Raw genomic sequence first — 22,422 nt, forward strand, 5'->3', positions numbered from 1 at the left:
TTATTTTTGAATTTACTTACTTAGTCCGAGGTATAACCTGATTTATACGGAACAAGTTATGTTTTCTTTTTTTATATATGTGTTTATTTTTCTCTATAATTAATGTGTATTTTTATTTAAAAATCAATTTTTAACGAGGGAGATATAATGCATAGGGTATTATGAGATTGATTTTTCACTAGGTGCTTTATAAGAAAAAATTTTAAAACCAAAAACAAATACATTTCAAATATTATGTTTGGATTAGTCCGAAAAATGATAAATTAGTATAAATGACTTTATAACCACGTCAACTTAAACACACAGCCCATGCCGATGTCATGAACTCGGGCGAGTCACTCACTCATTTAACTCGGCCGTGTTTCAAAATACTGAGGCCACAGCACGGCACGGCACATAGCAAACAAGAGTCTCTTCTTTTTCTTCATTCGTTCCCTCTTTTCTCTTCCTTCATTCTCATATGCCCCGCGAATTCACTCTCACCAGGTTCCTCTCTCTTTCTCTCTTCTCTTCTTTACCTTTGTTCTTTATTTCACCGCTTCCTTCATTATATACATATCCTTAACTTTTATGATAACATAAACGTATATATGTAATTTAATCAACTCCATCTTCTTCTTATTTCATATTATTATATGTGATGTCATGTATTTATGGTTTTAACTGTTTCTGCTACACTTTAGCAAAATGTTCATTCTTCATTATCATCTATGAAAATCTTCTCAAATAAATGTGTGTTCTACTACTCGTTCCTGTTCTAGATTAATATGAACGCACGATACTAAGAACAAGGACCCTTAAATATTTCTGTGGCTGCTTAGTGTTTCCATATATCGTCGTAATCATGTCGATGTGCTGAGTCTTCTTGTCAATGCACTTGTTTATTGTTATTATTTTTATTTATTATTATTTTCTCCTTCGTTACTAACGTATCTGAGTCTGTTTCGTTCTGTATTTCTCTGCTACATGTATATATATTTACATGCTCTTTAGTCTTTAGCTTTCATTATGAAGTTACATGTATGTGGATCTGAGGTTGAGTATCTTATAGTTTGGTTTGGTTTGTAATAAGTTTTCTTTGCCTTTGTTTTAAGCTAAGATCGAATATATTGTGGTTGCTGTGATATGTGTGATTCAGTGGTTTTGTTTCTAAAGCTGTGTCAACTGGTGAAGAATGTTGTATTCCTTCGGGTGTTTGAGTTACACTAATTGGATTTTTAATTTTCTGGCTAAAGAATTGATAGGGTTTGTGTTATGGAGTGTCTTAGGTACCATTGTTAAGGACTCTAGTGCTTTGAATTTCAGCAGGTTTGAAATTTCCCTTTGCTGCAAAAAAAGAATAAATTGGGTTTGTTAGCTGCTGGAGAATTCATTCCCCCAAAGATTGCATCTTTTGATGCTTGTAAGCATGGATTGGGTTGTGTGTGGAGGATTCATTGTTATAACTTTAATATTGTATTTTATAATTTCACACCAAATACAAATGGAAACTCTGGTCATCTACACAAATGTATACTCTCTCTGTTCGTTTTGGTTTGTCTTTGTCAGTTTTTTGGGTACATCCTTGGATTGAGTTCATTGACGGTGATTGAAGGTTGTACCAAAAAGTGATGGTGACGGATAAACAAGACCAGGGGGAGTATATTATAAGAAAGCAATAGCCACTTAAATTTTAACAGTTGAATAGTTTGACTTGCTTTGGCAAATTGAACAAATCTGAATTCACTATTGTATTGCTGCAACTTCTTGATTCTCAGTACTGAATATGCTTTTTCATTGAGTGAGTCTGTGTTTGATTTTTATAGAATCTCATAATTGTGAAAAATGGAAGGTGAGAAAACATGGGAGAGACCTAATGCTTTGTTTTAAGTAGCTATTATGGATATATAGATTGGATAATATAAAAACCAATGGAGATGATTAGCTATAAAACTTGAATGAGGAAGGTCATCAAATTCAAATTCCTTCAATAAATAAGAGGCTATGCTCAAGTATTGATGAGAAAAAATATGAAATGGTTGGTTAGAAATTAGTCAAACTTCCCTGGAACAATACTGGTAGATGTAGTTTCCACTAATGTTTGAAGTGCATTCTTCACCATATATCTAATCTGAATTTTCTCTGCAATGTTCTCAGATATTGAGTTGAAGTTATAGCTTGACTAACTAATTGTATTGCTTGGCAGATGGAGTCAGTTCACCAGGATTATGATCATTTGGTAGAGCATACCTCCGATAGTCCTCCGAGTTCTCCAGATATAAATGACATAGTTGGAGCCCCGCAAATGAATCCGCAAGTCGGTCTTGAACACCAGGTGGACGTTCCTTCCTTGAAAGAATATGAACAGCTTCAACTTCAAATAAATCCTGCTGATTCAGAAGCTGTGCATGATAATTCACTTCATTTTGCTATTGGTTTAACCATCCCAACCATGTGGGTGCCTAAGGAAGTGGATAATGGTTTTGAAGGGCTGCGTCTGTGGCATAGTCAAGAGAATGACTTGAAGAAGAAAAACAGTATACTAGATCATGGAATAGAATCCAAACCAGCCACTTTTGTCAACAAGGGAGGTCAATTGGATGAAAGCCAACATTACATGATGGTCCCTGGAACATTGAGTAACTCCTGGAGTGATTCTGATGTTAAGAGTTTTGTCCTTAGTTTATTTATTTTTGGGAAGAATTTTATACAGATACAAAAGTTCTTGGAGAACAAAGGCATGGGAGATATACTATCATTTTACTATGGCAAGTTTTATAAGTCTGAAGAATACCGTAGATGGACTTCCTGCAAGAACAAGAAAGGAAGAAAATGTATGCAAGGACGGAAATTTTTTAATGGATGGAGGCAACATGAACTAATGTCTCGCTTGCTTCCTCAGGTCTCAGAGGAATTTCGAGAAAGCTTGCAACAGGTAGTCAATCATGTCATCTTTGAGATCCTTTGACTCTATTGTTGTTATACGATACCTGTTGTCAATGCATCATATTATGTCAAACATGTCTTTCATTCTCCTGTGTTACTAAACTGATTTAGCCCTTTGTAATTTACAAAGGAAAGCTTCGCTAGTTTGCTAAATATTTCATTTTTTAGTTTGTATTTTCAATACAATGGTTGTTAAGATGAAATATCAGATGACATAAATACCGAAATCATCCCTCACATGACTCATGTTTATAATCAGGTTTCTAAGTCATATATTGAGGGGAGAACTTCTCTAGAAGAATATGTATCATCTTTGAAATCTACCGTGGGACTTGGCATGCTTGTGGAAGCTGTAGGCATTGGCAAGGGGAAGGAAGACCTTACAAGGCTTTCTACGGAACCTGGGAGGAACAGCCATGAGTTTTCAGTACCAAATAGCAAAGCTTGGTCTTCTCTTGAACCCAATGATATAATAAAGTTTTTGACCGGAGGATTCCGACTGAGCAAAGCGAAAAGTAATGATCTTTTCTGGGAAGCTGTTTGGCCCCGCTTACTGGCAAGAGGCTGGCACTCTGAGCAACCGAATAGTCAAGGATACATCTGCTCTAAAGAGTTTTTAGTTTTTCTCATCCCTGGTATTAAGAAATTTTCGAGGAGAAAACTTGTGAAAGGTGATCATTACTTTGATTCTGTCAGTGATGTGTTGAACAAAGTTGTAGCTGAGCCGAATCTTCTTGAGCTTGAAGGCGAAGAAGCTAAAGTTGATAGCTGCAATGATGAAGAGACTGAAAAGGGATTGACTGAGGATTCTCAATCTGATGGTCATCGCCACTGTTACCTCAAACCTCGTGCTTCTATCAATAATACCAATCCTATGAAGTTTACAGTTATTGGTACCAGTTTGTTGCATGGCAGGAAGTCATCTGAATCTAGGGATTTGAGGTCTATACCTGGTAAACCATTGGGAAAAATTGAGGTAAATTCTGCTGGCATAACATGTAATAAAGGGGACAAAGATATCAAAAAGGCTAACCCCATTAAGGGTGACCTTGACAACAAAAAGTTTGCAATATTCACCGTTGTTGATACTAGTTTTCCTTGTGAAAGAAATTTATCAAAGGTGAGAGAATTAAGATATCCACTAGCTAAACTGGAAGAAGCTTCGAAGATAATTGGAATTAAAAGAGAAAGTGATGGGAGTTCCTCAGATGACAAATCTTCAAGCAAGATAGAAGCTACTATGGTTGTATGTGGGAAAAAGAATAAGAAGAATTTTCTGAAAGGCACGCACGATAGAGATGCTGCTAAACCGAAAGCACATGGTTGTAAAGCAGATGGTAATGCAAACAAGGTGGATAAGAAATGTGAAAATCCGAAGACATGTTTGCCTACCATAAAACATCAATTCTGTCGGAGAGCGAGATCAAATCTTGCAGCTCATCCCACCAAACGGCGAAGACTAACTGCTTGTGTTAAATCTGAAACAAACCGCATGCTTGAGAAGTCAGGGAGCTTTAGATCAGAAAAACCCGGTGTCTCCCAGTCATCCTGTTTTCCCGATGCCAACAAGAATGCTGGCAATCCAATTGGACATGAGAAGAATGTAAGTTCGATTTCTCCTTCAGCTGAAGGAAGTGCTAATGGAGAAAGCTTCCGAAATAGATTCCTCGTTGACAAGGTCATTTCTTGTGATAAAGTTGAGAAATGTGAATCAAAGCCACCGCTCACTTTAGATGCATCTCATGTTCGGCCGAAGTTTGAAGATGGTGAAATAATTGCAACTGCAGGGCTCAAGGAGCAACTGCAACTGCAAAAGCAAAATGATATGATTCCTGAAGAGCAGGAAAGACCCTCGGGTGATGTTGAGAAGCCTCAAAGCCATGATTCTTTGGATCAGCAGCCTGACATAAATCCCAGGAGACAAAGTACTAGAAACCGGCCATTGACTGTTCGAGCGTTGGAATCCATAGCAAATGAGTTCTTGCATTCTAAGAAGAGGCAGAAAAAGAAAGGCCCCCAAGAAACACGGAAAGATCCATTGAGTACTTGCTACAGGGATCTTACCGGAGACCAAACAATGTTGCATCATCAGTGTTCAAGTCCAAGAAAATAAATTGTAATGACATTTTGACATGCCGTCTCTTTACTAGGAATTTCTTTAGCCACCAATTGTAGTGACGTTTTGAATTATGGAAACTATGTCGTGAACAATCTCTCACAAATGCTTAAGCTTTTTGAAAGAGAGTGTTTTATGACAGAGTATTGATACTTCTTGTATCTTCACTGCTGCAGAAGTGATTAGAAATACTGTACAGTGTTTTTTATATGACAAATTTGATAAGATAATGGTCTTGTAATTGTAATTTTCATTAAAAGAGCTTGGTTCATAGCTAATCCAACCAACTTAGGTTAGTCGAGAGGTTTGTTCACTTGTCTGCTTAAGCAAGTGTTAGGGGTCGAATCTTGCTTTGTGTACGTAGCAATCCATTGGTTAGGGACAAATCCTTAAATAGAGTTCAGATTTATAGCTAATTAGTCCTTGCGCTGTTAATCTACAGGTTACTGTCAAAAATCAATCAAAAAATAATTAATGTACCATGTCTCACAAAATGTGCAATTTTCAGAAATGGGTCTCTTAATGTTTTTCTTTCTTACTGTTTTAGCAGCCCAAGTAAAACAACTCAGAACTCATTTTTCATTGGCAGTACTCAACTTGTTTCTTGCAAAGCAAGTTATGCGCTTGGCTATGTGTTGCATTTTTCGGTGTTTTATATTTCATCTTACATAGACACTGTTATACAAATGAAAAAGTGAACTCACTCTCAAACAAGGGTTCAAATTTAATTCTTTCAGCTTTGAAAACAAAGTCTTAAGTATAAAATAATTTTGTATTTAGCTGAGGGAGTGAGTAGTTGCTTAATCACTCATGTTGATGCTTCAAATATTTTTATGAACTGGAAGCTAGGGGACGAAGGATATAGTTGCTTTGAAAAATATTGTAAATATTAGGTAACACATGAATACAAAATTCCATCTACAGGTATAGATAACACAAGTTAACTTTTTAGGACATTTTGCTGTAACTTTAAATGACAAATTTTTCAATGGATTATATTAGGTAACCAATAACTTTCTTGAACAATATGAATAAGTCTTAAATTTGATTATTATTAGATATTAATTACTCATACCACTAATTAAATTTAAGATTAATTTACTTTTTTAACCCCATTGTTCATATTGTTCAACAATAAAATTATTTATCTATATTTTTCCTGTCAGTAGATCCCGCATAAAGTTAGTTGTTATTTTTTATGGACCTAACCTTTGTTAACTATATTGCTAGCTCAGGTGATTACGGAAATTAATTTCTAAAATTAGCCGAAATAAAAAAATATTATATAATTTCTTTTATTAATAAAAGCATTATTATTATTGTTGTTGTTGTTGTTGTTGTTTAACTTATATTATTATCGGTCTAGTTACACATCCAAGTTTTTTTTGTCAACTAAGTTGGCTCTAATTCAACACAAATCACTTTCATTACACCACCGTGTATACACGCGCTTCACTAACGCAAACATATTCTTCTTCGTCTTCGCGTTCCTTCTTCTTCTTCGCGTTATTCCTTCTTCTTCTTCGCGTTCTTTCTTCTTCGTCTTCGCGTTCTTCCTTCTTCTTCGCATTCCTCCTTCTTCTTCGTCGTGTTCCTTCTTCTTCTTTGCGTATTTTTTTCAATCGTTGTTCTTTTATTGCTGTTGTTGTTGCTGCGTCTTTTCTTTTCCTTCTTATTTTAATTGAGGTTCATATGGATTCAGAAATGAATTCGATATGTTTTTATCGATGATTGAGTCTTTTTGATTGCTTATTCAAAACTAAACTAATTTCGATTCATTTGTGTACTAATTGAGGTTCATTTGTGTATTAGAAAACAGAGAAGAAGGCGCGTGATTTGAAAAGCGGTTACTTGTTTGGGTGAGCTTCTAAGGAAAGATCTTTTTTCGAGTTATCTTTTTTTAAAAGATCTTATGAAAAAGTAAAAGTAATTTTATATTTTGGTATCTTATGCAAAAAGATCTTTTTATCTATCAATTATGTTTGGGTATAACAATATAAAAGTACTTTTTTGTTTATTTATTATATAAAAAATATCTTTTTTTAAAGAAAAAAGATCTTTTAAGAAAATATATAAATTACAGCTTCTCAAAAAAGATATTTTTTATTTTTCTAGTACTTTTACTTTTACTATTATAAATTTGCCAAACACGTTAAAAAAATAAAAAAATCTTTTTCATTGAAAAAAGATCTTTTTTTATCAAAATAATGGCGCCAAAACAACTTGGTTAGACTTGGTTAAGTATTTTACTTGGACGTAGAAATTTGTTCTATTATTATTATTTATCTTAGTTTCACTAAATTTGCAATTAGATCTAGGGGTGTCCATGAATCGGATCGTATCCGCAGATCCGCGGTAAATATCTGCATCCGATCCAAAAATTACGGATATAATCCGATCCGAATCGGATTGGATCGGATCCGATCCGCACTCTTTACGGATCGGATCGCGGATATCTGCTCTATATCTGCGTATTCGATCCACGGATCCGCATATCCGCACAATAATAATTAAAAATAAAATATATATATGTGTGTATGTGTGTTTTTGGTATTATATTTACTTGTTTGTATGCTTTAGTTAATAATTATTATTCATATATTGTGTTATTTTATTTTTGTTATTTAGAAAGAGTTTGATTAAAAATATTTTAGGAATAAATAAGTTTAAAAGCATGAAAGAAATATTTTTATTGAATTTTTTTACATAGAAATATGATTAAAAAAGAAGGTTTAATTATGCGGATATATTCGATATCTGATCCGATCCGATTCGCAAATTTGCGGATCAGATCGGATCGGATCCGGCACTAAAAAACACGGATATCATATCCGATCCGATCCGATAAAAATTGTGCAGATTGGATCGAATTTTCGGCGATATCTGATCCGATCCAATCCGCGGACACCTCTAATTAGATCTTTGTATTTTTTTTCTTTTAATTAGATCCTTGCATTATTTTTAATTTTATAATTAAATTCTTTTTGTGTCAAAAACATTAAAATTATGAAATATTACTTCCAAAAATATGCTGTCAAAGATATCTAATTAGATTTATAATTGTAGATACATTTAATTTACGAAAAAATAATATTCCGTTGTCTCTAATATTTTTTTTATACTTGTAATAACCTCATTACAAAATTAAAAGCAATGCAAGAATCAAATTGAAAAGAAAAAAAATATCAAAACCTAATTGTAAATTTAATTAAATTATAAAGATTAATAAAATAATTAAATTTTATTATTATTGTTATTTGAAATTATTATTGTCATTATCATTATCATTATTATTATTGTCGTTGTGATTCTTGTTTTTGTTTCTATTTTTAATTTTTATTACTGTTATTATTACAAATCTAATTATTTATTGTTTCTATTTTAAACTTAATAATTGTTACTATCATTTTTATGTCCCATATATTATTATTATTATTATTATTATTATTATTATTATTATTATTATTATTATTATAAGAGGTTTGCTTTTCCAAGACCCTTATTGTTGCTGTGAACATAACCCACAAATCAAATAGTTGACAGAATTTTAATGAATCTTGCACAACAAGAAAGAGTGTTTGAACAAAATCAGAAAATGGAAGTAGTAAAAAAGAAAACTGAAAAATGATATTGCAATGAGAAATGAATTACAAAAGTGTATTATTGAAAATGAATAAGTAAGACAACTCTTTCTTAAGTGTTGTGTATATATAGGGACTAACCAAAGAAATTAAAGAAACTCAAGAACTCTAACTAACACTGCAACTATGTTTCAAAATTTAAAAATAAAATTTTTTAAATTTTTTTGTTTTTAAATATTGTTGAAGTTTATTTTATTTTTTATTTTAAATAAAAAAATTAATTTTTAAATTTAAAAATTTAAAAATAAAAAATTTAGTATTTTAAAATTTTAAAATTTTTTAAAATATTTTTTATCTTTTAATTCACTGAATAATGATATTCTTGCTGAACTTTTTCACGAATTTAGAATAAATTAATTTTAAAAATTTAAAATTATAATTTTTGTGTTTATTGAATATTTTTGAAATTTTTTATTTTTATTTTTTAAAAAAATTATTTTCTTAGTTTAAACATTTAAATATAAAAAATAATAAATTTTAAATTTTTTGTTAATTAAATATTACTAGATTTTATTTTATTTTTCTACTTTAAATAAAAATTAAATTTTTAAATTTAAAATTTCAAAAATGAATTTTTTTAAATCATAAAATTTTTAAGAAATATTTTTTTATTTTTTTATTCACCGGATAATGCTATACCTGCTGGATTTTTTCATAAATATAGAATAAATTAATTTTAAAAATTTAAACATTACTAGATTTTATTTTATTTTTCTACTTTTAGTAAAAAAAAATTTTAAGTTTCAAAATTTAAAAATAAAAAAATATTTTTGTCTTTTAAATATTGCTGGGCTTTATTTTTTTTACTTTAAATAAAAAATTAATTTTCAAATTTAAATCTATTTTTGGCAAGTCTATTAATTCTGTTAGTATACTATGTTTGGAAATATTCTATGTTTGCTCCTGAACTTGTCTAAAGTAGCAGCAAATAGAGGTTTAGTCAACATGTCTTTAATCTGTTCAGTACCAGGTATATGCATAACCTGAGGATTTTGTTTTTAAACCTTGTCTCGCACGAAATGGATGCCCAACTGAAAATGTTTGGACTTATCATGAATAACTGAATTCCGAGTTAAGATTACAGTTGTCATAGAATATCATAGGTGCAGTCTAAAAATTCACTCCTAGCTCCATCAGCTAGTTTTTAATCCATACAATTTCAGCTTCACAAGAGGCCAAGCTTCTGAATTCTGCCTCAGTCGATGATCTACTTACTACGTGTGGTTTTCTACAAGACCAAGAGAATAAATTAGAGCAAAAAACACACAATTCTGAAATTGATATTCGATCCTCTAGATCACACGTCCAATTAGAATAAAAAATCATTGATTCTGAATTCTATGTTGTTGTAAAAGCCAAAGCCATGTTCTTTTGTTCCACTCAAGTATCTCGAGACTATTTTAACAGCTTTCCAACGAGTAAGCAAACGCTTATGCATGAATTGACTTCGATTGCAAATGGAGAAGGATATATCAGGCCTTGTAAAGGATAAAAACTGAAAAATTATATTGTAATGAGAACTGAATTACTAAAGTATATTATTAAAAATGAAGTAAGACAACTCTATGTTAAGTGATATATATATATGGGTCTGCTACACATACAAGTAAAAATGCCGTACAAGTTTTACAAGTTATCAGTCCAAACTTCATTAACACGCGCATTAACTCATTTTGAATGGAGCGTAACTACACGCGCCCCACTCAAACGGTTCCTCTTCGTCTTCTTCTTCTTCTTCTTTTTCTCTTCTTCTTCTTCTTCTTCTTCGTCTTCGTCTTCTTCCTCTTCCTCTTCCTCTTCCTCTTCCTCTTCCTCTTCTTCTTCTTCTTCTTCTTCTTCTTCTTCTTCGTTTTTTTCGATTTTTATGGTTTCTGAAATTCTTCTTCTTCTTTTTGCTGCACGTTCTTCTTCCTCTTACTCTTCTTCTTCTCCTTTTCTTTCATTTCTGCACGTTCTTCTTCCTCGTTTTCCTCTTCTTCTTCTTCTTCATTTACGTCTTTTCTCTCTGTTTTCTCGTTTTTTTCGATTTTTCATGGTAAAATCATTTTTGAAGAAGAAGAAGCAGCAGAAGATGAGAAAGAGAAAGAGTTCTGAATTATGCATAAGATGTACTTCAACGAATTTTGGGTGTATTTTCTTAAATCCTTTGGGTGTATTTTCTGTAACCTTTTGGGTGTATTCCTATAATCGTTTGGGTGAATTCTTGTAACCGTTTGGGTGTATTTTCTGTAATCCTTTGGGTGTATTTCTGTAATCATTTGGGTGTATTTGAGTGATATCTGACTGATATCTATGGGTGTATCTGACTCATATCTATGGGTGTATCTTACTGATATCTATGGGTGTATTTTTCATTTCAGAAAAAATGACAGGCATTACAGAAATACACCCAAACGATTACGTAAAATACACCCAAGAGATTACAGAAATACACCCAAACGATTACATAAAATACACCCAAGAGATTATAGAAATACACCCAAACGGTTACAGGAATTCACCCAAACGATTATAGAAATACACCCAAAAGATTACAGAAAATACACCCAAAGGATTTAAGAAATACACCCAAAATCATGCATAATTCATAACTCTTTCTCTTTCTCCTCCTCATCTTTTGCTACTTCTTCTTCTTCAAAAGCGATTTTAGAGCTTGATGTCAAAAAACAATAGAAATCGAGAATAACGAAAAAAGAAAACAGAGAGAAAAGCACGTAAATAAAGAAGGAGAAAGAGAAGGCAAGAAACAAAAGAAAAGAAAAAGAAGAAGATGAAGAGGAAGAAGAACGTGCAGCAAGAAGAAGAAGAATGTGCAATGAAAACGTGCCGTAACAGTATGTGGAGGAACTAACGTCAACAACGAAGAACAAACCAGTGAGAAAGGAGGAGAAAAGAACGATCAAAAAAGAAGGAGAAGAAGAAGGGATGTAACGCGTGTAAAGGATGTAGCACTTGCAGCGAATTTTGGGGGTGAGAGTTTAATTGACTTATAATACTTACAAGCCCTAATCGCTTGTACGCAGAGTTTTTCTCTATATTATATATATATATACTAGCCACTAACCAAAGAGACCAAAGAAACTCAAGAACTCTAACTAATATTGCAACTGTAATTAACATTATATTTTTGGCAAGTTTGTTAATTCTATTAGCATATTATGCTTGACAGTAGTCACACAAACACACGTGTCCCTAAAATCAAGAAATTAAAACTTGCTAATCTGATCATTAATTTCCAATTGCAAATGCTAAACAACGTCACACATTTCTGTATTTACTGACAACATGCCGTACCTGCATCTTGTAGAAACATCAGGTTATTTCCTGTCATGTAAAAAAGTATCCTCAGAGATTGACATATGTTATCTACACTTATTGATGCAACTTGTAAAATCCAAAAAAATTAAATTAAGTAAATTAATTAATTAGAATTGCATTAATTGGGGTTAAGACGTTTGAAATGTGTAAAAATATTAGAAATTATAATTTAAAATTAAAGTTAAAATTTGAATTAAGAAAATTAAATTGAACACGAAAATATAACTACTTTGAGAAAAAAATACGTACCGGTGTTAAAATAATTGTACCGGCTTAAAGCTGTCCGGTACTACAAATGAGAAAATTAATTATGAGCCAAAGAGATTAAGGAATTAAAATTTATAATTTGGGAAAGTAAAAATAATTAGAAAACCAGTTAAAAACGATAATCTTAAAGGTTTTGACCTAAAATTAGGCCAACGGGCTAAAACGAGTGAATCGGAACTAAGTCTACATATATAACACTCCAAACTTAATTAATTTCAGCACATTTCTATTGAGAGAGTGAGAGACACGCAGATAGAGAAGAGAAGGATGAACCAAAACCTAGAGTACTATTCACCTTCTTTGTGTTTTGCTCATAATTTTTGATCTGGAGTTTTGATTGACGAACCGTTTGTGGCCACGCATTTGTCTTAAAATTTTATCACCCAATTCTTCTGTTCCTTCAATTTTGCATTTTTTAGATCAATGGGTGTTGAGATATTGTGATTTTGGTTATTTAGGCGTGCTCTAACATGGATTCTAAGTGAGTTTTATCCCAAACTTGAGTAGGTTAAGGTAAGAAATCTCAGACCCCCAATTTTGACAATATATATGAAAATCTAGGTTGAATTATGTAAAATTATGTGATTAGATGGTATAGAGCTTGATTGAATTGGATTTGGGGTGAAATGGAGCTAGCCCGATAAATTTTGATACAAAATTGACTCAAGGATTTGATAAGATTATGTGAATGCCTATGTTAATTGCCCCTAAGATAGGATTAAATAAAATTTAGTTGGTATTGAGTTGATTTAGTTGTGATTTTGTGAATTGAGTGGTTATTGATTGATATGAATGTATATTCTATGAGTTGAATTAATTATGATATGAATTAATGTGGAAATTGGACCGGAGGTCGAGATAGGGTGAGTTATCCTCTATATGGTAAGTCATGGGAAGTGATGAATTTTCATGATTAAATTGATGATTGGAATGATGAGTATTTGGTTGTGTAAATTGGTGAATTGTGATGAATGAAGTTTAAAGATGTGATATGTTGAGTGATTAAGAGTTGGATTGATTGATGGATTTGGAATTGAATTGTTAGGTGATTAATGGTTAGAGAGGTAGAGAATAAATGAATGTATGTTGAGATTATTTAAGAATGAAATTGGTATGGTGTGGTTTGAATCAGATAGAGATTTTTAGTGAAATGAAGTAAAGGTTCAAATTTCATAAATTCTAGTTTTTAACCAATTTCAACATATCGTAACTTGGCTCTTAGACTTTCAAATTTTGTGAAACTAGTTTTTAATGAAAATTAGGTCTAAGTAGTTTATAAGTTCGAAGAACAGACGAAAAATAATTTTTAACAAAAAAGTTATGCGTGTTTGAAGTTTAGGGTTAAAAACTAAAATTTTGTGATTATGCAGTAAACCAGAATTTCTGGTATGTGTGCCCACGCAGAAAATGGTGCCTACACACTGAATAGAATGGGTTTAAATGCTTGTGCGTACGCACAAGTTGGGAAACCTTTTGGGTGCGTGCATATGTACAAGGATGATGCGTACACACAAGCTCTATTTTAACACGTAAATTCTGTTTTTTAACTGTTTGCCTTTTCCGGCAACATTGTAAACTTCCGCAACCCCTAATTAAGGTCTAAAGACTTGTTTTTAGGCTTGGGAATGAGTGTGAGCACATGGGTTGGATGAAATATAAGATTTTGGATGAGTTTATGATTAGAGCCAATGAATATTGATGAAAGATTGCGAGTAATGGACTTACTGAGTAATAGATTGTGATAAGACATGGGTAATGAGACTGATGATGATTGAGTATGGCAGATTGGCTGAGATGGCAAGGTCTGGGTGATATGCCACTTGTGTATGGATTGAGTATCTATTCGTGGTAAGGTTTGGGTGTTATCCAGCTTGCGTAATGAATTGAATTTGAGCGAGATCAAATTAAATTTGGTTATTCCCAGATAAATGCTTGGTTAAACCGGATGACATGGTTGCGGGAAAGGTGCTTTGTCCTGCCTGTGGTGAGGACGATGGCATTATCCCACTCACGGGTCAATGAAAGTGACAAATTGATAAGAGACTGGACTTTATGAGCTTAAACTTGATAAGTAATAACGAATTAGGGCTAGCGAGTTTAATAATTTATACAATTGCTAAAAGACACTGATGTTGATTGATTGTGGCCTAAATGACTAGACTGGCAAGGATAGTTGTGTCATCCTGCTTGCTCAGTGTGTAAATTGCTATGCAGTGATGGTGATTTTATCCCACCCGCTGTAAAGACGGTGGTGTTATCCCACTCACAAGATGAAGGAATGGGTAAACTAAACAAGAATACTGTTAATAAACTTAATGATTTTTAAAAGCTGATTAAAGACTTTGCTATGAACTGATGTTTATTCGTGGCAAAGACGGTGGTTAAACCCCGTTTGTTCGAGATATCTGGTAAAGACGGTTGGTGTTATCCCGCTTACTTGTAGTTTATTGAGATTGCCAAGGACGGTGGTTAAATTCTGCTTGCGTGTTCCGGGCAAGGACGTTAGTGTTATCCTACTTGCTTGTGGAACCTACAGATAAGGATGGTTGGTAAAATCCCGCTTACTTGAGTCGGGCCTGACAACATAACCGACACATGAGCTCATGGCCAATAGGACAGGCATGCATCATTTGTATTTGTATATATTTTTTTATGTGTATCTTGTACTTGGTGTGCCTTCTTGATTAAATGTATCTATATGCTACTTGATCTAAATGCTTTATCTGTATCTATATCTGTGTATTCCTTGTATTGTTTTGCCTGTGATTGCGTAACTAAGAGATCTCTCATGCCGGTGGTGGTGATGCTGAGGGTTTGTACTTGTTCTGAGGTAATGATTAGAGTTATGACACTAAAATGCTGAGTTGGAACCATTGTGATTAAAAGATAATATGAATGATTGGAATTGAGAGGAATTGGAAACTTGAGAGCATGTATTAGTTGAGACTTAGTTTTTGATTATCCCGTTTGGTTTAGAAGGACACGAAAGGATGATGTTCTCACTCATTTAGGGATTTATTTATATTACAGATGCAGGACGCAAGGCACCCCCATTAAGCATGCTGGATTTCTCTCAGAAGTGAAGATTTACTTTTGGGAGTTTATATTCTGTAATTAGTTTATGTATATTCTCCACTTTTGAATTTTTATTTGTATATCCCTCATAGAGGTTGATTATGGAGAAATGAGATTTATGTTTATGTTTCTGTTTCTGTTAACTTGTGGGTTGTACGCATATATTTCTAGCCGACCTTACTTCCGGATCGAGTCTAGAGCTTGATTATGTAACTTTCTTGGAACACTACTTCTATATATATATATATATATATATTGTTTTTGCACATCAACGTTTTCTTTTGTTAATGCCCCGTGTATGATGTTGAGTTACCGGAATTTGAAATATCTTTTCTTTCAAGGCTCCTAGATAAATTATTCTTCAAAATATATATGTATTTTTATTTTTAGACGTCGTAGTGCCTCACCACCTCTGATTTATGACTTAAGTGTAAGATTTTGTGTGGTAGGGTGTTACATTATGGTATCAGAGCAGTTTGTTCCCGTAAAGCCTAAGGGACAGGCTAACTATGCTTCAAAGGATACTTTGAATTGTGTATAAATGCTATTTAGAATATATGTTTAAGAAACATAGCATGTTTGTGAGCATATTTTTGGGACTTCGAAATACTAGACTTGAGATATTGCGACTGATCACTCTGATATCAATTGTTTGGTGTAAACAGGACCCAAAAGGCGTCTCGTTGACTGGTGCACGAATCCCCAAACTTTCATACAACTGTACCAGCAAGTGCACTGGGTCGTCCAAGTAATATCTGAGCGAGTCAGGGTCGATCCCACGAGGATTATGGTTTGAACCAAGCTATAGTTATCTTGTAGGTCTTAGTCAGGCGAATCAGAAGGTTATGTTAGATGCAGTTTGATTGTGAATTTGAAAGGGATCAATAATAGGAATATAGTTAAGGATTGGAGTTGCTTTGCCTTTCTAGATTAACTCTGGTATTACTGTCTTCTTGATTTCTTCAATAGTAAGCTGTACGTGATTGACGCCATGGGCCGTGGTCATCAATATCTTCTGTTCCAGATCAAACGCCATTGGCCGTGGTCATCCAATCTGACGGAGGGTGAAGCTCTAGCAGTTTATTCTCTTGGCGATCCTACTCAAAATGCCATAGACAAGTTTGAGTCTTCCGGATCAGAGATTGCTGCTTCTTTGGTTTTTATCCTATACCACAGTGACCATAATCTCCCAAAAAATCGGCTGAACTGGTGTCTCAAGAAGTTTCCAACGAAGTCGTGGATTAGCCGTCTGAGAGATGTATAAACATACCTGGCGGTTCGCGCTTTTCAGTCACGTATTCACACGAACCCAAGTAGACACGGGTGGTTTTCAGGCACACTATCTTAGTATGATGAACATAGCTCATTGTCACTGGTCATCCTATTCACCATGTTGAAGAACGAGTATACATCTTAGAAAGAAATCAAACACGGATCGAAGAAGAAACATCAATACTTTTATTAATTCATAGGACTTAGCAGGGCTCCTCCCCTCAACTTAGGAGGTTTAGAAACTCATACTGAAAGAAAAATGCAAAGTAAAACTTGAAAATATGTTTTATGATGGGTGAAGTTCGAAAAATCTTTATACAAGAGTGATCTTCTAATTTAAATACTAAACTAATGACTAGTAAGGGTAAAACAATCTTTTAGTGCTAAAATCTACTTCTGGGGCCCACTTGGTGAGTATTTGGGCTGAGCTTTGATGAGATCCACGTGCTAGGAGGCCTCTAGGGTATTGAACGCTGGCTAGGGGGTCCTCTTTGGGAATTTGGACGCTGGTCTCTACTCCTTGGGCGCTGGACGCCTGCAAGAGGGTAGGAGGCTGGCATTGGATGCCAGTTTTAGGCCTTCTAATCCAAAGAAAATTATGAACTATTATACATTGATGGAAAGCTCTGAAAGTTAGCATTCCATAGCCATTTAGAACGCTACATTTGGACTTATCTAGCTCCAGAAAAGCTCTTTTAAGTGCAAGGAGGTCAGATTTGGACAGCATCTGCAGTGCTTTCTCTGTCTTTGAATTAGACTTTTGCTCCAACTACTCAATTTCATCCAGAAATGATATGAAATTGCACAAAACACAAAAACTCATAATAGAATCCAAAAATGTGAATTTAACAGTAAAACCTATGAAAACTCAAAAAAAACTAAACAAAACATACTAAAAACTATATAAAAATGATGCCAAAAAGCGTATATAATATCTGCTCATCATGGATGTAGTCGTGGTCGAGGAAGAGGACGGAAAGATAATGCAAAACCAGAATCGAATGGCAACAACCCGGTAAACTTTATGGCTGCATTTGAGAATATGACTGCTGCAATGCAGGCTACTGCTGAAATTCTGGGCAACATGCGGAAATAGGAACGGTAATGGTGGTAGCAGGCCGATGACGTTGGCTACTTTTCTGAAGGTGAACCCACTAATCTTCAGGGGTACCACCAAGACGACAGAAGCGGATAACTAGCATTTACCCATAGAGATAGATCTACAAGATCAACATGTGCCTGAGGAGCAATATGTGGAATTTGTCAGATATAAGTTGGAGGGAGAAGCGCAATTCTAGTGGTAAGGAGTTGACGGGTGGAAAATATCGGTAAAGATTTTCACAAAAAATATAGCGTTAAAAGTATAGTTCTAAATCGACAATTCAACCTCAATCAAATTTAATATGTTTGTCACTTAAGCAAGCCAAATAAAATTAACGGAAGTATTAAACCTCGGGTCGTCTCTCAAGGAATTGCAGGGAAGTATGGTTATTATTGGTTATGAAAAAGTATATATTTTTGGGTTTTGTAATGAGAAACAAGAAAGTAAAATGGCAAGAAAATTAATTAATAACTAAGAAAGCTCTTAGCAAGGATTGATAATTAGAAGTCCTATCCTCATTATCATCATCAATTGTGATGGTAATTGGCTTTTGTTTTTACTTAGTTAACCTCTAACAATGAAGGTAAGTCAAGTGGGCAAAATCAACTTAAGTTCACAAGTACTCATCAAAGATTAGATTTAGTGAAGCCTAAGCCAACTAGCAAGTCTCATTTACCAATCAACAAAAGACTTTTGATAACTCAAGAGTCTCTAATTGATCAATCCAAGTAAAGAACATAAAAATCTAAATTAAAATCCTCCCAAGCATTTGATCAAACACTCGGAAGGCACAAGATAAAAACATAGAAAATTAATAAGAAATAATAAAATCTAAGATACCCAATTGCAAGACAACAATAACAATTGAAGAAAGAAGCAATGAACATAAAATACCTCAACTTGCATTAATAAGAAATTGAATCTAACATGAAGAGTACGTAAATTAAATTGGAAAAATAAACAAATTAACAAGATAAGATAAACTAAGATGCTAGAATAATAAAATAAAGAAGAGAAACTAAATTAAAGCAATATAGAATTCTGAATTTGAGAAAAGCTAAACCTAAAAACCCTAAAATCTAGAGAGAGGAGAGAGACTCTCTCTAGAAAACTACATCTAAAACCTAAAATTATATGAATGAAGTTGAATCCTTGTTTCCCCCATTCTGCAGCCTCTAATATGTGTTATCGAGCTTGAAACTGGGCCAAAATTAGCCAAGAAATTGCCCCCAGTATTTTCTGATATCTGCAGCACGTGACGCTTTATCACGCGTACCCGTTGCCCACGCGTACGTGTCGCTTGACAAAATCCTGGTCACGCGTACGCATCGCCCACGTGTACGTGAAGAGAGAACTTTTGCGTGGTCTAGAATTCAGAATAAATTCCCGTTGCAAGTATAGCTTCTAAACCAACAAAAGTCATTTCTTACAAACGTTTTGGTTGTCACAAGTAACAAACCCCTAAATAAATTGATAACCGAAGTATTTAAACCTCGGGTCGTCTTCTCAAGGAACTGCAAGGAGGTATGTTCTTATTATTGGTTATGAGTTTTGTAAATTGGGGGTTTTGAAAGTAAGGAACAAGTAATTTAATTGACAAGTAAAGTAAATAAATAACTATAGAATAAACTCTTGGCAAGGTATGACAATTCGGAAGTCCTATCCTAATTATCCTTATCAATGGTGATGAGAATTAAGTTTAATCCTACTTATTTAACCTTTACTAAATAAAGGAAGGTCAAGTGGACTAATCAGTTTGATCCTCAGGTCCTAGTCAATTCCTAAGGAAAGACTAGAGTTATTGGAATGTGATTCGATTAGCGAAAATAACAATTATCAATCACGATGAGTTTGATAACTCAAGAGTCTCCAATTGATCAATTAAAGCCAAAAGGGAAAAATCTAAATTATTTATATAAATAAAGGAAAGTAATCACAATTCTGAAATACCTCAAGTTGCACTAATAAAGATATCAATTGTAACATGGAAGAGTTCATAAATTAAATTAAGAAATAATAAAAAGGAATATTGAACCTGATAAAGAGTCAGAATGCTAAATCGAAATAACAAGAAATCCTAATCCTAAAACCTAAGAGAGAGGAGAGAACTTCTCTCTAAAAAAACTACATCTAAACTATGAAAAGTGAATAATTGGAGATCTCCCCCTTGAATGGATGCACTCCCCCACTTCATAACCTCTAATCTGTGCCTCTTGGACTTGGATCTGGGCCAAAAAGGGCTTCAGAAATTGCTGGGAGCGTTTTCTATAATTTCTGGTGCATGGCATCTGTCACGCGTCTGCGTGGGTCACACGGTCACGTCATTTGGAGTTTTCCTTGTCACGCGTTCGCTTCGATCATGCGTCTGCATCATCTGTGTTCTGCTTAAGGTGCGCGGCTGCGTCAGTCACGCATTCGCGTCGCTCCCTTTTCGCACTGGGCATGCGGCCGCGTCATCCATGCGTTCGCGTCGCTGCTAGTTTCTTTGAAAACTCCATTTTGTGCTTTCCTTCCATTTCTGTATGTTTCTTTTCCATCCTTTAAGTCATTCCTGCCTTAGAAGCTCTGCAACTACTCAACACACAAGTCACGGCATCGAATGGTAATAAAGGGTAATTAAAATAATTATTTTTAAAGCATAGGAAACATGTATTTCACATATATCACATAATAAGGAAGGAAAAGTAAAACCATGCAATTTACATGAATAAGTAGGTGAAGGGTTAAATAAATCACTTAAATTAAGCACAATATATATCATAAAATATGGGTTTATCAATACGCATCGCTTGTCTGCCGCACTGGTCACGCGTACGCGTCATACCACGCGTGCGCGTCGCCTAAGGATTGACAACTTAACAATTTCTTCAATTTCTTGTATTCCTTCCACTTTTGCATGCTTCCTTTCCATCCTCTAAGCCATTCCTGCCCTATAAACCCTAAAAACACTTAACAAACATATCACGGCATCAAATGGTAATAAAAGAGGATTAAAATTTGCAAATTTAAGGCCAAAGAAGCATGTTTTCAATCATAGTACAAAATTAGAAAAGCAAATGTAAAACATGCGAATTATATGAATAAGTGTGAGAATAATGGATAAAATCTACTAAATTAAGCACAAGATAAACCCTAAAAATAGGGTTTATCAGGAGTTAGTCGTCTGCTGCAGCAAGGTGACGTTGTGTTAACTTGAGATGCTTTCCGAGTCGAATTTTACAAGAAATATTTTCTGAATTCAAAGAGGGCGGATAAGGAGTTAGAGCTTATACAGTTGAAGTAGGGTTCTATGACGGTGGCAGAGTACACCAACAGATTTGAAAAGTTATGTCAGTTTTCGAGGGTGTGTCAAAGTGCTCTGAAAGGCTATGAAGAATGGAAATGTATTAAATACAAAGGTGGTCTTCGAAGTGACATAATAAGTGCAGTCATGCCTATAGAAATCCGAATATTCTCCGAGTTAGTGAACAAGAGCAGAGTAATTGAGGACTGCTTGAGAAAAGCCACTTTGGCAAATGGTGACCGTCAAGAATTTTATAAAAGGGATCAAGACAAGAGCTATGCGTCGAGGGATCAGAACTTCAAGAGGGGTGGTTATGCGTCTCAATACAACCATCGGGGCCAATGGTGTGGCAAGGGAAAGAACATGTGAAACCAACCCGATCATCTGAGGTGTGATAAGTGTGGGAAATACCATCCGAATAATCTATGTAGGGTTAGATTATGCTTGTTCTTCAACTGTTGATTTCCATGGCACATTTCTAAGAATTGTCCACGCTAAGGGAATCAGGATGCTAGTAGAGCTCAACAACATGGGCGAGTTCTCACTATGACGGCGAACGGTGTGGCTAGGTCAGACACTTTGATAAGAGGTAACTATGAAATTGGTAACAAAATTTTAATTGCTTGGTATGGTATTGAGGAATTGCATTTGTTCATACTGCATAACGGCAATTTTGAGGGGTTAGAATGGCCGGTAGTATCTCGTGGTTATTATTCAAGCGAATTCTTCCTTCTTCTTTGTATTCTGCACTTTTTGGTAAATGTTGAAAATAAGTGCTATGTTTCGGCGCTGTTACAATGCTATGAGAGGCTAACGGATAGTGGTCGATAATCAGAGTGGCGTAAAAGAAGTGTTATGTTCTTGATTGGCTTTAGGGCTATTGTGATGGAAGGGAAGACATGAGTAATTGAAGTTAACCCGAAAAGGAAGTGTAATTGATTAAAGAATTAAAAAGTATAATTAAATATCAAGTTAAGAGTAGGTGGCTTACGTTACGTTGGATTGGCTTAAACTAAGGTGTTTGGATGGTGCTTGTTAAAGATAGATATTGCTAGCGTCGAGTGAGTGATTATTATGCCGAATTACCTTAGTAAAGGTTATGCCCACGAGAACGGAGGATTTATATTAAATCTAGAATAATAAATAAATTATAGTTTGGGATTCATTTGGTGAGATTGTAATCGAGTGAACTATTAAACGAAAAGCTAGATAGGGCCAATGGTGAGACAAATGAGCATAGCTTAGGTTTGAATTTGGCATTTTGGCCGGATGTGATATTGATTAGCAATTGATTGTGATTATGATGAAGGGAATTCATTGAATGTTTATTATGTCGAAGTTTATGGTTTTGTGCTTGAGAAGGAAAAACCTAAGTAGGTACCCTAATTGAGGTTGAGGGTTGTGACTTGATTGAGGTACCCGT

At 34.2% G+C, this 22,422-nt stretch overlaps 1 protein-coding gene across 1 annotated transcript; it reads left to right on the forward strand.

The window, feature by feature from the left end:
• The first annotated feature begins 300 nt into the window (after positions 1–300).
• LOC112710823 (uncharacterized) lies at positions 301–5,271 on the forward strand. The gene is made up of 3 exons (XM_025763240.2): positions 301–486; positions 2,186–2,914; positions 3,185–5,271. Exons 2-3 carry the CDS (start codon positions 2,186–2,188, stop codon positions 5,036–5,038), a joined length of 2,583 nt encoding a protein of 860 aa, XP_025619025.1. The 5' UTR covers positions 301–486; the 3' UTR covers positions 5,039–5,271.
• Positions 5,272–22,422: the final 17,151 nt, after the last annotated feature.

Source organism: Arachis hypogaea, chromosome 9 (genome assembly GCF_003086295.3).
Source record: "Arachis hypogaea cultivar Tifrunner chromosome 9, arahy.Tifrunner.gnm2.J5K5, whole genome shotgun sequence".
NCBI lineage: Eukaryota > Viridiplantae > Streptophyta > Magnoliopsida > Fabales > Fabaceae > Arachis > Arachis hypogaea.